The 16,845-nt window shown below is 40.3% G+C and overlaps 1 protein-coding gene across 1 annotated transcript in view; it reads left to right on the forward strand.

Moving 5' to 3' along the window:
- chrnb2 (cholinergic receptor, nicotinic, beta 2) overlaps positions 1 to 16,369 on the forward strand; it is a 29,797-nt gene extending 13,428 nt beyond the window's left edge. Inside the window, exons 2-6 of the mRNA XM_060870761.1 lie at positions 5,163 to 5,308; positions 9,593 to 9,637; positions 10,724 to 10,833; positions 11,156 to 12,203; positions 14,655 to 16,369. Coding sequence (XP_060726744.1) covers positions 5,163 to 5,308; positions 9,593 to 9,637; positions 10,724 to 10,833; positions 11,156 to 12,203; positions 14,655 to 14,804 — 1,499 coding nt within the window. The 3' untranslated portion in view covers positions 14,805 to 16,369. The remainder of the gene's footprint in view (positions 1 to 5,162; positions 5,309 to 9,592; positions 9,638 to 10,723; positions 10,834 to 11,155; positions 12,204 to 14,654) is intronic.
- Positions 16,370 to 16,845: the final 476 nt, after the last annotated feature.

Below are 16,845 nucleotides of genomic sequence, written 5' to 3' on the forward strand. Positions count from 1 at the left end.
TTAATTTAATATGTTAAGAGTAGGGGGGCACGGTGGCTTAGTGGTTAGCACGTTCGCCTCACACCTCCAGGGTCGGGGTTCGATTCCCGCCTCCACTTTGTGTGTGTGGAGTTTGCATGTTCTCCCCGTGCCTCGGGGGTTTCCTCCGGGTACTCTGGTTTCCTCACCTGGTCCAAAGACATGCATGGTAGGTTGATTAGCATCTCTGGAAAATTGTCCATAGTGTGTGATTGCGTGAGTGAATGAGAGTGTGTGTGTGCCCTGCGATGGGTTGGCACTCCGTCCAGGGTGTATCCTGCCTTGATGCCCGATGACGCCTGAGATAGGCACAGGCTCCCTGTGACCCGAGGTAGTTCGGATAAGCGGTAGAAAATGAATGAATGAATGAAGAGTAAGAAATGAGCTATATTGACTATTCAGAAAAATGTTATGTTTGAAAGTCAGCATAGTTGCAGTCTGAGCTTTACTGTATGGAGGTGACAGTTGAAGTACGAGAGGTTTATTTATTTTAAGGGGAAAAAAGAGCACATTTGGTTTTATAAGATAAAATGTCATTTAAGTCGTATTACACACACTTTATTTGAATTATTTTCAGTACAACTGACACGTTGATGTTTTATGTAACGTTATTATTATTATGAGATTGGTTAACAGTAGATTGTGCCTTTAATGATTGATGATCTTTGTTCAGTCTACACTCCTGGACTGAGTACTACAGTTTCACTGTGCTTTTTAGTTGTTATCCTTCTTGTAGTCACGTCGATGCAGATCGATTGGATCTTTACAAGTTGATGTTTCGTCTTAGGAGAGGTTGATAAAATGAACTGCAGCGCATTGCTTATTTTCAACTAGAAGTAAAGGTTTTTATCTTATAACTTGCTTCTCGGTGTATGTGCATATGTATTTGTAATAAATTTTTTTTTGTTGTGACTATTAAAATGAGATTAGATTAGATTCAAATTTATTGTCATTGCATATGGGTACAAGGAAACAAAATGCTTTTAGCATCTAACCAGAAGTGCAAAGTACAGTAGTAGTGCTGTATAGACATAGGTTATAATAATCACAATATTTTTAATCATTTAGATTTTTAGTTAATTTGCATACTGTACACAAACGTTTTACTCCTCATGACAAATTTTATTTAAAGATAGATTTTTTTTGTATTGCAAGGTATGTACTGATTTTATCCAGAATCGGATCTTTAGAAAATGATGGCTGCTAATGAAGCATTAAGCATTAAAATTGAATGATCCACTATACAGGATTATATCCACAATAAGTTAGTGGACATCTCATCATGACATCCATTTTTTACATCTAATTCCTGATTTATTTCCAACTTTGCTGATATAACAACCTCCACTATACATGCAAGGCTTTCTGCTAGATTCTGGAGCATGGTTGTGAGGATGTGCTCATTCAACCATAAGAGCATTAGTGATGTCAGGCACTGATGTTGCGCCTGGAGTGCAGTCAGCTTTCAATTCATCCCAGAGGTGTTCAGTAGGGTTGAAGTCAGGGATTTCTGTATGACATTTGAGCTTTTTTTTTTCTTCAAACCATGTCTTCATGGATCACACTTTGTGCACAGAGTCGTTGTCATGGTGGAACGTGTTTGAGCTTGTTAGTTTAAGTGAAGGGACGTTGTAAGTCGACAGCAGTCTATACAACTGTGCTTCTAGCCTCAAGTGCTGGAAACGAGATGGAAAGATATGTGGATTTATTCAAATGTGACTCAATCCCGTCCCTTCTCTGAGAGACAATGTAACATTGCAAGTAAGAAAACGCAAAAGACAAAAAAAGAGACAGTGTTCATGGACTCCAGCTGTTATATATGAAGCATACACCATATGTGTGTTATATAATCAGAACCAGTGCTGGTGCAAATACAGTCTGAATTCTGTCTCTCTCTTTCTCTCTCTTTCTCTCTCTCTCTCTCTCTCTCTCTCTTTCTCAAACACACACATTTTTGTCATCACATACATGCTGTCATAACAGTGGGGGGATATATATTCTACCTCCAGGACCATAAAGCAAATGCAAACTAGTAAATGATGAATGCGATAATTGGGAATTATGTGGAAACTGAACACGACGGACATCTGAAGCTGGGATGTAGGAGATGCTGAAAGGTTCAGTGAGGAAGCTGAGACTAGAGATGCAGAGCATGACAGTGAGAGATGCTAGTTTATGGCACATAATTAGGCTTCTCATTGATCTGCTGTGTAAAGCTATCACTCCTGCCTGCTGAACAGAGAGAGAGAAAAGAGAGAGGAGGAAGAGAGAGAGATCGATGGTCAGGGAGAGAGATGAAAGCGGTAAGATGTGTACTTTATATTGACCTTTGAGCATGAATAAGCCTCATATTCGAAAGAGAATGAGAACACAGTAGAGTGAACGACTCATGGGACTGGACCATCTGCTGCATAATACCTTGACAAAAGGATGATTTTCAGTTGGAAAAAGTAGAAAGATGGCAAGAGATCTAAACTCACAGCTCTTAATTATTAACAAGATAAAAACCTTCACAGAAGAAATCAGTGGACTTTATTGGATTTGGATTTTCAGAAGTTTATTAGACCTGATTATTAGTCAAGGCCACAGTGGTCTGATAGACAGACTAGAATAAGTTCTCGCATAGAACATTCATTAGAAATGTAACAAGCAAGAGTCATATTTATAGCACTCCAGCATTATAGCAATAGCCAAAAATGCTACTTTAAATTATTCCAAATGTAAGAATTGCAGGATCATGTTTTGGTACAATGGTTCTGATACTCCTAGGAACTCTGGATGGACCCAGACTTGCTCCATCTGCATACAATCAAGCTTAAAACTACATACAAGTCCTTAATTTCAGTTACAATTGTCTTCACCAATATTTTCCAGCTTAATACTTTCTACCAGAGGCCAAAAATGGAATTTGTGACTGTTCTGTGGTGTCCATGTTCATACTCCAAAATGATGCTTAAATGCTTAGACACTTAGCAAGTCAGACACTTAGTGCTTTAAGAATTTATACGTAGATTTACACAAGTATTACTGTTTACACCTAGAACAACAAATGATGATATTAAATCCATTTCTGTTACATAATATGCCGTGAGTTCTTGTTCATAAGCATCTAAAATGTAAAGGCGTTATATTCAACCCTAAAATTCTCTGTAAGGTGAATCGTAGCAGAGGGAGAGAAAAAAATCCCATAGTGAAAGCCAAAAGTGTCATGGCTAATTTGTGACCGAAATGATAAAAAAATTCATTTGTTACATTGATTGAAATATCTGCTAAGAATGGGAATGCCTATACTGTATGTATTCATTCAGTAATATTGCTTGATGGCTTCCTCAGTAAACCATCTGTATTCTTATTGAGTTTAGGTACAGTATAGATATCAGGAATGACAGCCTGAAACAGATGTGGACATTTTTGCAAGTGAGAAGAAACAAGAACCTGCAAAAGTAGAAAATGCAAAGTAGACAATGACAGAGTGAAAGGTTTGGTAACAGCATACAGTGTATGAAAAACTGAGTGTAACCTTGCAAATAAGGTTGTGACTGGGAGTGTGTGTGTAATTAGGAACATGTGAGTCTGATGTTCGGCGACTGTGAACGAGGAAGTGAGGTGTGCACTCTGGGAAGTGCCAGACGGCGTGGTTTAAGGTTGCACTAGACTTGATAGCTTAGATAAATGACTAACATTAGAAAAAGCTTTTTTGTCTATTTTAATGCAAATTGCAATTCAAATTTGTTTGTGATCGAAAATATGAGAAAAGGACAAACACTAACCCAACCCATAAGTCTAATCTTAACGTTTGCACCCTTTCTTTGTTAATCCATAACACATTGGTCACATTTGTCATTGTTTCATACGGTTTTAACTTCATTTGTTTGAGGTACCTTTTTTCATCCAGAGATTCAGAAATACAGGTTTATGATGTACAGCGGATGAAGAGAACATCTTTTAATCAAAAAGGATAAAGCAACTGACTTAAAGATGCCCTGCCAGTTCTCATTAATATTCAAATGAGCTATGCTGCTTGGCTCCGATTGGCTAACCGCTAGGATATGAGAGCATGACTATTCATTCACCCAGCGCAATAAGTAGCCTAGGCTAGAGGAACTTTGTTTACAATCACCTTGAATTGCGGCAGAATGGCTTCTTCACAAGCCCGTTGACGTTCAGCCATCCTTGCTGTATAGGAAACTCACTGAGCTACACGAATTCTGGGGGCGCGGTCTCAAGTGGGAGAGCTCATGAATAGTAATGAGCTCAATCATTACTACGTCACACTTTTCCAACTGACCTGATTTCTTTTAAGTGGCTAGAACTGACCAGGGAGGTAGCAGTTCGTTTTCACATTCCCGACACAACACAAACACATATGGACCTAACACATATAAAAAAATACAAGTAAAAACGGTTTTGTGTGGAAGGGCACCTTTAATAATTGTGTGTAACACAGAGACAGCAGTGTTAGAATCCATAAGCGGATTCTATATACAACAAAGACAAATCAAACCAGTAGACAAACATGAGATCGGTAGAGGAGCCAGGGAAGTCAAACAAACCAGTAAATCACAGTGCACAGAGAAACCACAACAAAGACACAATATCCAAATTTGAGAAACCAGAATACACAGAAAAGCAAACAGAGATAATAGGAACAGTTTGGTACGCAGGAGTAAATGGCCGGAAATACTTTTTGTCGTGCTGTAGTGACGATGCTGCTTAAATGTTCTGATAGAAACAGAAGTGTTCAGTACTCTGTCGTCTTTTCCCTCCTGTGGCTTTGGAGGCGGAAGATGTTGGGATATGACTGTAACAGTGTTGGGGAATTGTGTTGTCTAGTATTGCTAGAAATAATCTCTTTTTCCTTATTCTTTGTGCCATTATCATTCAAGATTAATCGCTAATCGCCATCACTAACTCTTTTTATTAAAATGAGTTTTTATATAAAGACTTAAATGAATCTGGATATATAAGTAATGCCAGTAGTTTACTGACATTTAGTAAGAACATAAGTAGTACTGAAAATACTGTATATCCTTATATTTCTTTCCATATGAAATAAGATGCTGTTTAATTGACAGCTCTTGCACCATATAAGTTACCGTTCTTTCTTATTTATGCTGATAAAAAGTTTGTGGTTCCTTTTATAGGTAGCCAAGGAGCTGACACAGAGGAGCGACTGGTCGAGCATCTCCTAAATCCTGCTCACTACAACAAACTCATTCGGCCAGCAACTAATGGCTCGGAGTTAGTGACTGTGCAGCTGATGGTCTCACTGGCACAGCTTATCAGTGTGGTGAGGACAGCTTTCTATTTCACATTACAAATTGTTCTGGAAACCTTACAAAATGTATGTTACATAAAGTATGCATTATATGGATTATGGTATATGCATTATATTAAATATGGTATTTGATATATTTAAGGACTCATCATAAATCAACACAAGATCCGTCAGTCTTGAGCAAACAATATACACTAATGATAATAATCAGTAAATCAGAGTATACAGGATACTCCAGTACTGTTATATTTTTCATGATAAACAAAGCATTCAAACTTAATCATGGATACAGAAACATAAAGAAACAAACTAAACTGAAATTTACAGTCACACTAAAAATTAAGAACAATTAGCCAGAACTGAGGTGATGCCTGTAATATAATCAATCATTCATTTATTTTCTACCGCTTATCCGAACTACCTCGGGTCACGGGATCTCAGGCGTCATCGGGCATCAAGGCAGTATACACCCAGGACGGAGTGCCAACCCATCGCAGGGCACACACACACACTCTCATTCACTCACACACACTACGGACAATTTTCCAGAGATGCCAATCAACCTACCATGCATGTCTTTGGACCGGGGGAGGAAACCGGAGTACCCGGAGGAAACCCCCGAGGCACGGGGAGAACATGCAAACTCCACACACACAAGGCGGAGGGGGGAATCAAACCCCCAACCCTGGAGGTGTGAGGCAAACGTGCTAACCACTAAGCCACCGTGCCCCCCTATAATCAATAATTTAAATGGTAAACGTAACTAACCAGCAGCTATAAACATGACAGACAATAACATCTACTGTAATAACAATAACAAAAACTGTACTAATTTCTCATGACACATAAAACAAACACATTATTGGGAAGCAACAACAAACGCCATCAACACCCCCCCCTCGTATGACCGTACAATCATGAATTACAGCTAGAGAAAATTGGGCTCTGCCCAACTCAAATTGATGCCATGTGGAAGCCATATTGTTTAACAACATGAATGGATTTTGATTATTATTTAGGTTTGGGAAGCAAATTTGAAATGACATCACCAAAATCATGTGCACATTATGGCCTAAACTACAAGTCAAATCAAGAAGTCAAGTCAAGAAACTTTTATTGTCTTTTTAACCATGGCATACAAACTGGCTTGACATTAGCCTATGGATCCAAGGAGAGCAATTGTGTCGTCTCTAGGCCTAAGGGTTCTCAAACTTGTGCTGTGGTGCCACCATTAGGCCAGTTGTGACCATATCACTTGCCTGAGTAGTATGAGAAAGTACAATGTCCAACACTTCCACACCACTAATAAAATAGCACCATCATGTGTGTTCAGTGAATGAGAATTAAACAACATATGATAGCAAATTATCATATCTGTCTATATGGTCTCTTATGAGACCCTGAATCACAGAGTCCTTTGGCCTGTCACATGACCCGTTAACTATCGCAGACGTGCTTTCAGCCTCATCTGTTCATGATTGTACACACTTCCATAAATAGGCTATAAAACATGTGTATGGGGCTTTACTTCAGGAAACACCTTATCTCCTGTTCAGGGGAATAATACTAATGGAAACTGAAAGCTGTTGGCAATAAATATAGCTCTGTAATAATGGAGCTCTGTGTATAGGGGACTTCACTGTATTTACGGATCACAAAAACCTGACAGTTAATGTCCAATCCCTCTTCAAGCAAAATGAGCACTATATTTATCTCCTTTCAAGTGCCCAATTTCCTACATCCTAAGCTCAAAGCAGTATATTCTGTACATGCCAAATCAAAATTCATAGAAAATTCTTCTTGAAGGATGCTTCATTTGCAGATATTACCTGGGAGGTGGACCAAGAAATCACTCAAGATAGAGCAAATCATACAGTGTCTGGCCTGAAGGTAAAATTTATGAACGCCCACACGTCTGCGACAAGTTCATCACTTGGCCAGTGACCATCCGGTAATCACTAAAACTCATTAACTATCGGAGACCAGTATTCAAGAAATGATCCACATGCTTGCCAATATCCAAAAAATGCTTCATATTTTGCCAAAACTCTTCAAGCAGGAAGATTTTTGCCTCTACTGATTCCTCATCATTAATGGTCTCATTTATCCACCTTCTTAGTGTTCATCGATCTGCCACCTTATACAGTAGATACATGTTAAGAATTCTGATGCCATCTTCAAGTCTTTAAACCTGATCTCACTCCAAAGCATTTGAAAGCACAAAATTCAAAATAGATCATTTGGAATCCCCAAGATTGATGTCTCAGTATTCATTCATTCATTCATTCATTCATTCATTCATTCATTCATCTTCTACCGCTTATCCGAACTACCTCAGGTCATTGGGAGCCTGTGCCTATCTCAGGCGTCATTGGGCATCGAGGCAGGATACACCCTGGACGGAGTTGTCTCAGTATTCATTTTATGTTTAAAATGTGTTGATGGAAAGTTTGTGATTTCTATCTGTCACCTCAGGATACCAGTTCCATTTCAACAGACAAGTGAACTGAGCCATGATTTATGGACAGAACTGAACAGTTGGCCATTAGATTTCTTGATAAAATAAAGCATTCTGTCATGCCAACAGCACCTGCAGAACACATGTGGTGTAAACTGAGCAGATGGGGCATGTCAAATCTGCCCAAACAGATCCATTTTTGACTGTTTAGATAATTACTGCATAGACACTCGACATTCATTTTAATAGGGACACCTGTACACCTGCACATTCATGCGTATCTAATCATCCAGTCATGTAGCAGCAGTACAATGCAAATATCATGCAGATACAGGTCAAGAGCTTCACTTACTGTAATGTTCACATCAATCATCAAAACAAAGAAAAAGTGTGATGTCTATGACTTGACAAACCACTAGAAGGGCTGGTTTGAGGATTTTCAAATACAAACAAAATACTCTCTAGAGTTTATACAGAATGGTGTAAAAAAAGCACTGAATGCGCAACAGTTCTGTGGGTGGAAATGCCATTTTCATGAGAGAAGTCACATTGGTTCAAGCTGCCTGGAAGGGCTAATAATAATCAATGCCATGGCTAAAGTCACAGAGATCACACTTTTCTTCCCTCTGATGTTTGATGATGATTACCGAAGCTCTGAACCTGTATCTGTATGATTTTTTTTTTCCTGCTGCCACTTCATTGATTGGCTGATTAGAAAACTGTATAAATAAATGTTCATTTGTACAAGTGTTCCTAATAAAGTGGACGGTGAGTGAATACAAATGCACGCCACGCTTTTCAGATATTCATTCATTCATTCATTCATTCATTCATTCATTCATCTTCTACCGCTTATCCGAACTACCTCGGGTCACGGGGAGCCTGTGCCTATCTCAGGCGTCATCGGGCATCAAGGCAGGATACACCCTGAATGGAGTGCCAACCCATCGCAGGGCACACACACACACTCATTCACTCACGCAATCACACACTAGGGACAATTTTCCAGAGATGCCAATCAACCTACCATGCATGTCTTTGGACCGGGAGAGGAAACCGGAGTGCCCGGAGGAAACCCCCGAGGCACGGGGAGAACATGCAGAACTCCACACACACAAGGTAGAGGTGGGAATCGAACCCTGGCCCTGGAGGTGTGAGGCGAACGTGCTAACCACTAAGCCACCGTGCCCCGCTTTTCAGATATTTATTTGTAAAAATAAATTGGACAACTATTTATCATTTTCCTTCCACTTCGCAATTATGTGCCACTTGGTGTTGGTCTGTTACATAAAATCCTAATAAAATACATTTTTCTTTGTGGTTGTAATGTGTCAAAATGTGAAAAGGTTCAGTGGGTATGAATACTTTTGCAAGGCACTGTATTAATAAATAAAAGGGGATTATGTAAAATAATAAAGGTTCTACACTCACATGGGTATGAAACAGAGCACTGACACAGAAATGGCTTCTATTCTCACTGACAGTTTTACTAAAGTGCTCATTGAACATAGTCTGCTAATTGCATTGACTGTTGCATCCTCTGTGCTTTTAGTGCCCTGTAAATCACAAGGTGTGTTACCTAGGCTGCAAGCTTAAAACTAATGCTCTGTAATGGATCTCTAGGGGTTTGCTCGGCCCTGAAAGTGGAATGAATTGATATTTTAGAATGTTGCTATACCGATGCTAAGCTTAAAACTACAGCATAGCCAATAATATAATGGATTTTGTTCGTTTATGTTCTTATTTGTTTTATTTTAAGGTAATTATTGCTATTGTCATATTAAACTTGTTATAGCCAAATAATGAATCTGTTTCTGCATATTTGCATGTATTAACAGCACGAGAGAGAGCAGATCATGACTACTAACGTCTGGCTAACTCAGGTCAGTCTGTACGTCACGCTAACACATCCCTTTCCTTTGCCTCTACCATCTTTAATTCTTCATACTCACAAACGTACACACATATGTACAGTACACATCCCAAATGCATGCGTTAATTAAACAAGGGTCAAGCGATGGGGCGATACCAGCTATTTGCTCACACACTTGATACACACACAAATACACATACTCAGAGCTGAATCATTTGATCATGTTGTTCATGGTTAAAAATCTGGCTTTCCAGTATTGTTACCTGCTGTCAGTAAAACCCTGCTACACTGCCTTCACAGCAGTGACTGTTGTGTACTCTTCTCAGCTCTGTGTGTGGGTGTTAAAGCTAAAATGAAATTATTTTAATGGCTCTTTTCTGATCAAGGCCAATCAGGGTGTACGCTAAATGACCATTAATATCGCTAGACAATCATTAGCCTCACAACTCATTCTGTACACGTAAGCAACGACTTTTAATGGTGTCATCCTGAGTATCAAAATGTATAGCTTCTGTAGTTTTTCCAACTTTCTAATCAAGAAAATTCTATTATCACGGTTTGACATTAGCAGTCTTGATCATTCTGAGGTTAGGCTTAGAATAAATGAGATTAGGCTGTCATTGTGCACATTGTGCAATTGCAAAGCCGACCAAATAAAGTTAGCATCAATCAGAATTGCAAATAGCGATGTGGTATTGAGTGATGTAATGCAAGAAATAGCAAGTAATGTAGGATGGCAGTAAAGTGCTAACTGACTGAAGTTTGTTTAGCTTGTTCATCAGAGATTTGCATTTCATTGGCAAGGAAAATACTACATAGTGCATGGTGGCTGTATGATTTGTTTATAAGGTAGTAATGATGAATTAGACTGAAAATAACTAGGTACCTGTAAAAACTCACTAATTTTATGAAACCTGGCAAGAAGCTAAGCCTCATGTTGTGCAATCTCAGCCAGCTTGGTCCATGTGCACTTAAATAATGATGAGTTTTTTAATCGTACAATATGACAAGCTTTCTTAACTTTTATTTCCTAAACTTATAAGGCAAGTATTTAAATTAAAGTGAATGATGGTGGATTTTGATTGGTTTTGCACAGGAATGGCAGGACTACCGTCTCGCGTGGGACCCGGATAAGTTTGATGGCATGAAGAAGGTCCGCCTTCCATCCAAACACATCTGGCTGCCAGATGTTGTCCTCTACAACAAGTGAGTGCCTTGCCTTTCTGAACTTTTTTCATCTGTGTGCTTTTAATGCCTTGCCTTTATACCTGCGATTAATCACATCAATCATTTATGAATATACACTTACTTGTTGATATAATTGGTGTGGCACGACTAGAAATCGTGGGTTTTTCTGATATCAGTACATATGCTTACACAGGATAACATTAATAATATGACAATTATGGAATTCCTTAGTATAACAGTACAGTACACTGACCCAGAGTAAATGTAGTCAGCGTACTGTAGACCACCACTCTCATATTCATTTAAGAACATTCTCATACCTGTTCTTATTCTCTTCTAGTGCTGATGGGATGTATGAAGTGTCCTTCTACTCCAACGCTGTAGTCTCATATGACGGTAGTGTGTTCTGGCTGCCACCAGCAATCTACAAGAGTGCCTGCAAGATCGAGGTGAAGCACTTCCCATTCGACCAGCAGAACTGCACATTAAGTTTCCGTTCCTGGACCTATGACCGCATGGAAGTAGACCTAGTGTTGCGCTCCGATGTGGCCAGCATGGATGACTTCACACCGAGTGGTGAGTGGGACATCATTGCGCTACCTGGGCGTCGCAATGAGAACCCATCAGATCCAGCCTACGTGGCCATCACATATGATTTCATAATCCGCCGCAAGCCACTTTTCTACACAATCAACCTGATAATCCCATGTGTGCTGATTACATCACTGGCTATTCTGGTGTTCTACCTGCCGTCGGACTGTGGTGAGAAGATAACGCTATGCATATCTGTGCTTCTAGCTCTGACTGTCTTCCTGCTGCTCATCTCCAAGATTGTGCCACCCACATCTCTGGATGTGCCACTTGTGGGCAAGTACCTGATGTTCACCATGGTGCTTGTAACATTCTCTATTGTCACTAGTGTGTGTGTGCTCAACGTGCACCATCGTTCTCCTACCACCCACACCATGCCCCCGTGGGTCAGGGTGGTCTTCCTTGATAAGCTCCCTGCCCTACTCTTTATGCGACAGCCCAGGAACAGCAGCGAGCGGCAAAAGCTACGGCAACGGCGTCGTGCCAGTGAGAAACTTGGAATCTCTGGTCAGGAGAGTGGCGAGGCGTGCACATGCTATGTCAATCGGGCCTCGGTCAAGCAGTTTGGAGGAGAGGTGGGTGAAGGCGGTGGAGAATCCATGGAAGGATTGAATGGTCTGAGGGATGGAGGACGTGAGGGCAGAGAGGGCACCTCAGCTTTGCCACGGACAAAGCAGCAGCCTCCTGCTGCTATTCCTCAGGGCCTTCTGGGCCAGGCATGCCCAGGTTTCGAGGAAGCTGTGGAAGGAGTGCGTTTTATTGCCAGCCACATGAAGTGTGAAGATGATGATCGCAGCGTGAGTTAATTTATTAGTTTTATATATTGTTGGAGAATTTTGCTTCTCGGGGGGCACGGTGGCTTAGTGGTTAGCACGTTCACCTCACACCTCCAGGGTTGGGGGTTAGAGTCCCGCCTCCGCCTTGTGTGTGTGGAGTTTGCATGTTCTCCCCGTGCCTCGGGGGTTTCCTCCGGGTACTCCGGTTTCCTCCCCCGGTCCAAAGACACGCATGGTAGGTTGATTGGGTGTGTGTGTGTGTGTGTGTGCGCCCTGCGATGGGTTGGCACTCCGTCCAGGGTGTATCCTGCCTTGATGCCCAATGACGCCTGAGATAGGCACAGGCTCCCCGTGACCCGAGGTAGTTCGGATAAGCGGTAGAAGATGAATGAATGATATTTTTAGTATCTCTGACAAGCAAACTGGATTTTTATGTTGTGTTTAACATAGGAGCATTTAGAAATAAAGATTGGAGTCTGGGAGATCAAGATTCAGTTCAGATACAGAAAAACGTTTCTGTTCTAAGGCAAATTGTATATAATTTGCAAACTGTAAGACCTGTTTCCTCTAAGATGGAGTGCTATTAAAATGCTTTATTTATAAATAAATTTTTACCTCTGTTCAGATAACCTTGCACAGAATTTTAGTACTTGGAAATAAGGTCTTCAAGTTGTAGGTGCTTGATTCATTTCAGTGGCGGTTCTAGCTTGGATGGCACATTTGGCGAAACCCCCTCTTACAGCAACCCCCCACCCCACCCACCCCAACCGTTAAACATAACACCATGTACACACTTCAACTTGCCCCTGAATCTGCACAAAATACAACATATAAGTCTGACACCCTGAATGCACCTGTTACACAATTACTGTAAATACACAATGAATGTGTGTCATTATGCACATTGTACAGTTTATCAACTAACAGAAAAAGAATTAATTCCATGGAAAGATATAACCAGCATATCTCAACATACAAAACCAAAGATCATTTCTATACTATTTATATAATATTCTGTATGTTATATATGCCATAAGTAATTTATTTATTACCATTAGCAATAGCTACATAGCACAGCATGAGAGATATATTAGCCTATTTCATTACATGCAATATACTATTAACAAAACTAGTTTTAAACATTGCACGTTTTTTTCTCCTCTTATTTTTCTCCTCTTATATCGGGCCCGTTTTTTCTTGACCATTATTAGTATATAATTTGTTCATTTCTAAGTTCACTCTCTTGCCCCTTCCCCATGCTGCTCTCATTACAGACATCATTGTCACCAAAAGAGGTGTCAAATGAACATCGAATGAAACAAACCCTGCCCATCCTTCTCTTATTCCCCAGTAAGAGTGCAGGTGTGTTTGATTTGATTCGGCAGTCGAGTCTGCCTGCCTGCGCAGACCCGTCAATCAAAGTATGATCGCCAAGCTCACTCACGTCACCACGCAGTCACAGGACTTTGATTTTTATTCTCTGATCGGACTATGCAGGCAGCATAATTCCCGAATGCCCAATCATTTTTTTCCCATGCCCAATGCCGCCCCCGGCAAGATGCCACCCTGGACAGATGCCCATGTCGCACATGCCTAAATCCGCCACTGATGGGTTTAGATGCATGATTTAATGCACTATGCTGTTGCAACTACATTGTAACCCTTACAGATCCTCAGGTGTCGAGTATAACAGCCTGAAGAGATTAGAGCGGTTACAGAATTGTAATGTATTATCTTTTCAAATTTTACGGCTAAAAATACAACGCACTGTTGTGACATCGTGTAATAATGGTACTGTATGTTCAAACTCTTTCGGTTGTAAAGTGGCTTAGTCAAATATCAACAACTGTAAACACAAAATAGTCATCTGTGCACGTCTGTGCATGCACATGTCTCTCTATCACCGCATGAAACACGTGCATTCCTATTAAGGTGTCAGTGAGTGAGGTTTAAGAGTGCAGTAATTCTGTTCATTTCATCTCACAGTAACCAAAACCCCATTAACATGGTTATTAGTGATCTCCATAGCAACACTCTCTCTCACAGCCCTTCTCATTGTTACAGTGATGGCGGTACGGAGTCACCGGCACCTTAACAGAGCACTGTGGTCTGTGGTGGAATGAAGTGTCTGCACATTGTAATCCTTCTCCTAACCTTTATCTCTCTCTCTCTCTTTCTCTCTCTCTCTCTCTCTCTCTCTCTCTCTCTCTCTCTCTCTCTCTCTCATTCATTTCTCCTTCTGTCTTTCTCTCTTGTCCTCTCACACATTCCTCAATCAACATTTAATCACGCTCCCTACACTTTTCCTTTTATCTCCTCAACACCCTCTCACCTTTCTTGTTTTTCATTTTCACTCTCATTTGATCTTTATCTCCTTATGTTTCATCCCCTTTTTCACATTCCGTTTGCACTCCAAATCCCCCACGGTCCCTACCCCCTCTCTTCGCTCTGCTGTCCCTATCTCTATCGCAGGTGAGCGAGGACTGGAAATATGTTGCCATGGTAATCGATCGCCTCTTTCTCTGGATCTTCGTCTTCGTGTGTGTCTTTGGCACAGTGGGGATGTTCCTGCAGCCTCTATTTCAGAACTCATCCAAGACTGTCATGAATACGCCTGGCTGACCGATTGGACATCCGACATCACAGGATGGAGAAAAGAGAGAGGATCGAAAGCTCATTTCAAGGGGAACTGAGATGGGTTTGCGTCTGACTCTAGGTTTATATGGAGACCTTTTTTGGAATATCTAAACACAATCAATAACCACACAGCAATTTTTTAAAATGCGAAGCACCTCTCATCCAATACCCTCCCTCGTCTCTTTTGTGTGACACATTAAGCAAATCAGGGAGAGAGCACACTTCACTCTGCCAGCCAATCAGTGTTAATCTCTGCAAGCAGCCTGCTATTGAGCCATCTTCACCCACAAGCTCCACCGTGTGACAGCTAGAGAACATACAGCTTCCACAAGAGACCAGTGACTGCTAAATACTGCGGGAGAAATGGGATAAAGTGAAAAGTCATTTTTATTTCTATCTGTTTTAACAATTTTCCGGTATGATTCATTTTTCCTAGTCATATCTACATGCTATAGGGCATTGCACATAAAAAGACCTATGTCATTGTTCCTGTGTGAGAACACAACTCAATGATCAGTTTAGGCTTTGAGGCAATATTGTATTACTCTTTTAACATAACCAGAATGTGTTTTAAGGTGTTGACGAGATAAATAGATAGCCGTGAATGACAAGGCGTTAACCTTAGCAGGGAAACAGGTTCTGGAAACTGTACACTACAAAAGCGGGAGACATTAACTAATCTCAGTTCTGAGAAAAAGTAAGACAAACTGAATAGGTACAGTATAGACGTTACAGATATGTGACATGCATTTTAGAGTTTAGTTCCTCTTTTCCTTTCCTTCTCTTCTCTACTCTCTAATTTGCTTTTATATATTTTGGATTCCTTGTGCAGCTCTAATTAATGTGTGTTGCCATTTGCTTATTTGCCATTAATTATTAAGTGTATTAATAATGTTTTGGGACACTGTCGTTTGTGGTGGCGGGTAACAATACACTCCTGCACTATGTTTGTACCATAACCTTGCTTGCACTGCTGCCATTCAACTGTATCTCTCTCATTGCTTTTACCTTCTCCTTCTATTTGATCCCCTGCCTTCAAACTTAAAGTGGATTGAAATCCATCCTAATATTGTTATACTCTGTATCACAAACCCTGTCTGTATGAATTTTAATCATTCGCTTGCCTGTGATGTACGATTACGGTTGGCTCAATGTAAGCCATTTGATCAGGGTGGTTTTTCACGGTAATAACCTGCTACCTTTTTTCAGCTTTTTCTAAGCCAGGTCTTTCCTAAAGAGGGTCATTGAAAATCCATATCTGAACAAGTCTACTTGTGTGTTCCTGCGTGCCATTCAGGTGATTCATCACTGTCCTCAGATTCTCCCACATATATATTTCTGCGTCATCGCCTTAGGGACACAAGGCCATGTTTCCAGTTCTAAAAAGTATCCTTAACCTTCCTTCAAATAACTAAAGGAAAAAGGAATTATATCCATTTATTTTATTTTATTTACATTAGCAACAAATACTTGCCAAGAGATGTTATGCTGGCAAATAAAGATGCACCTCTATGCATAATTTAAACACAAACACACACATACACACACACACACACCCTTCCCAGACTCACGCCTTTATTCCTCTGCCTGACCCTTCACTTTATCTTAACCTGTTAAATAAAGGCTAGAGGTTCGTTAATTATGAGTGTATGTGTGTATGTGTGTGTGTCTGATTTATGATCAAGTGTGTCTACTTAAAGGTTTATTAATGGCTTCTTGGAATTTACTGAGATTACTGACCTTTTTATTGTGAGTCCTGTAGAGAAAGAGGAACAATAGTAAAAGGGAAACAACTATTCAATCCAGAGTTGATTTTCATTAGCATAACTAGAACAGATAGCATTCTGAGTATAAGGAATTTTAACCACACTGACTAAAGCTGAGCTAGGTCTTCGAATTGCAGTGGTATTTAGCAGATACAGGTTTAGGTCTCTAATAATAGCCTTTATTTTCTATAGCGCCTTTAAAAGAACATCTCAAAGCGCTTTACAGAAGCAAAATAAAAGCAACAAAATTACACACATAA

The sequence above is a fragment of the Tachysurus vachellii genome, chromosome 5 (genome assembly GCF_030014155.1).
Source record: "Tachysurus vachellii isolate PV-2020 chromosome 5, HZAU_Pvac_v1, whole genome shotgun sequence".
In the NCBI taxonomy this organism is placed as follows: domain Eukaryota; kingdom Metazoa; phylum Chordata; class Actinopteri; order Siluriformes; family Bagridae; genus Tachysurus; species Tachysurus vachellii.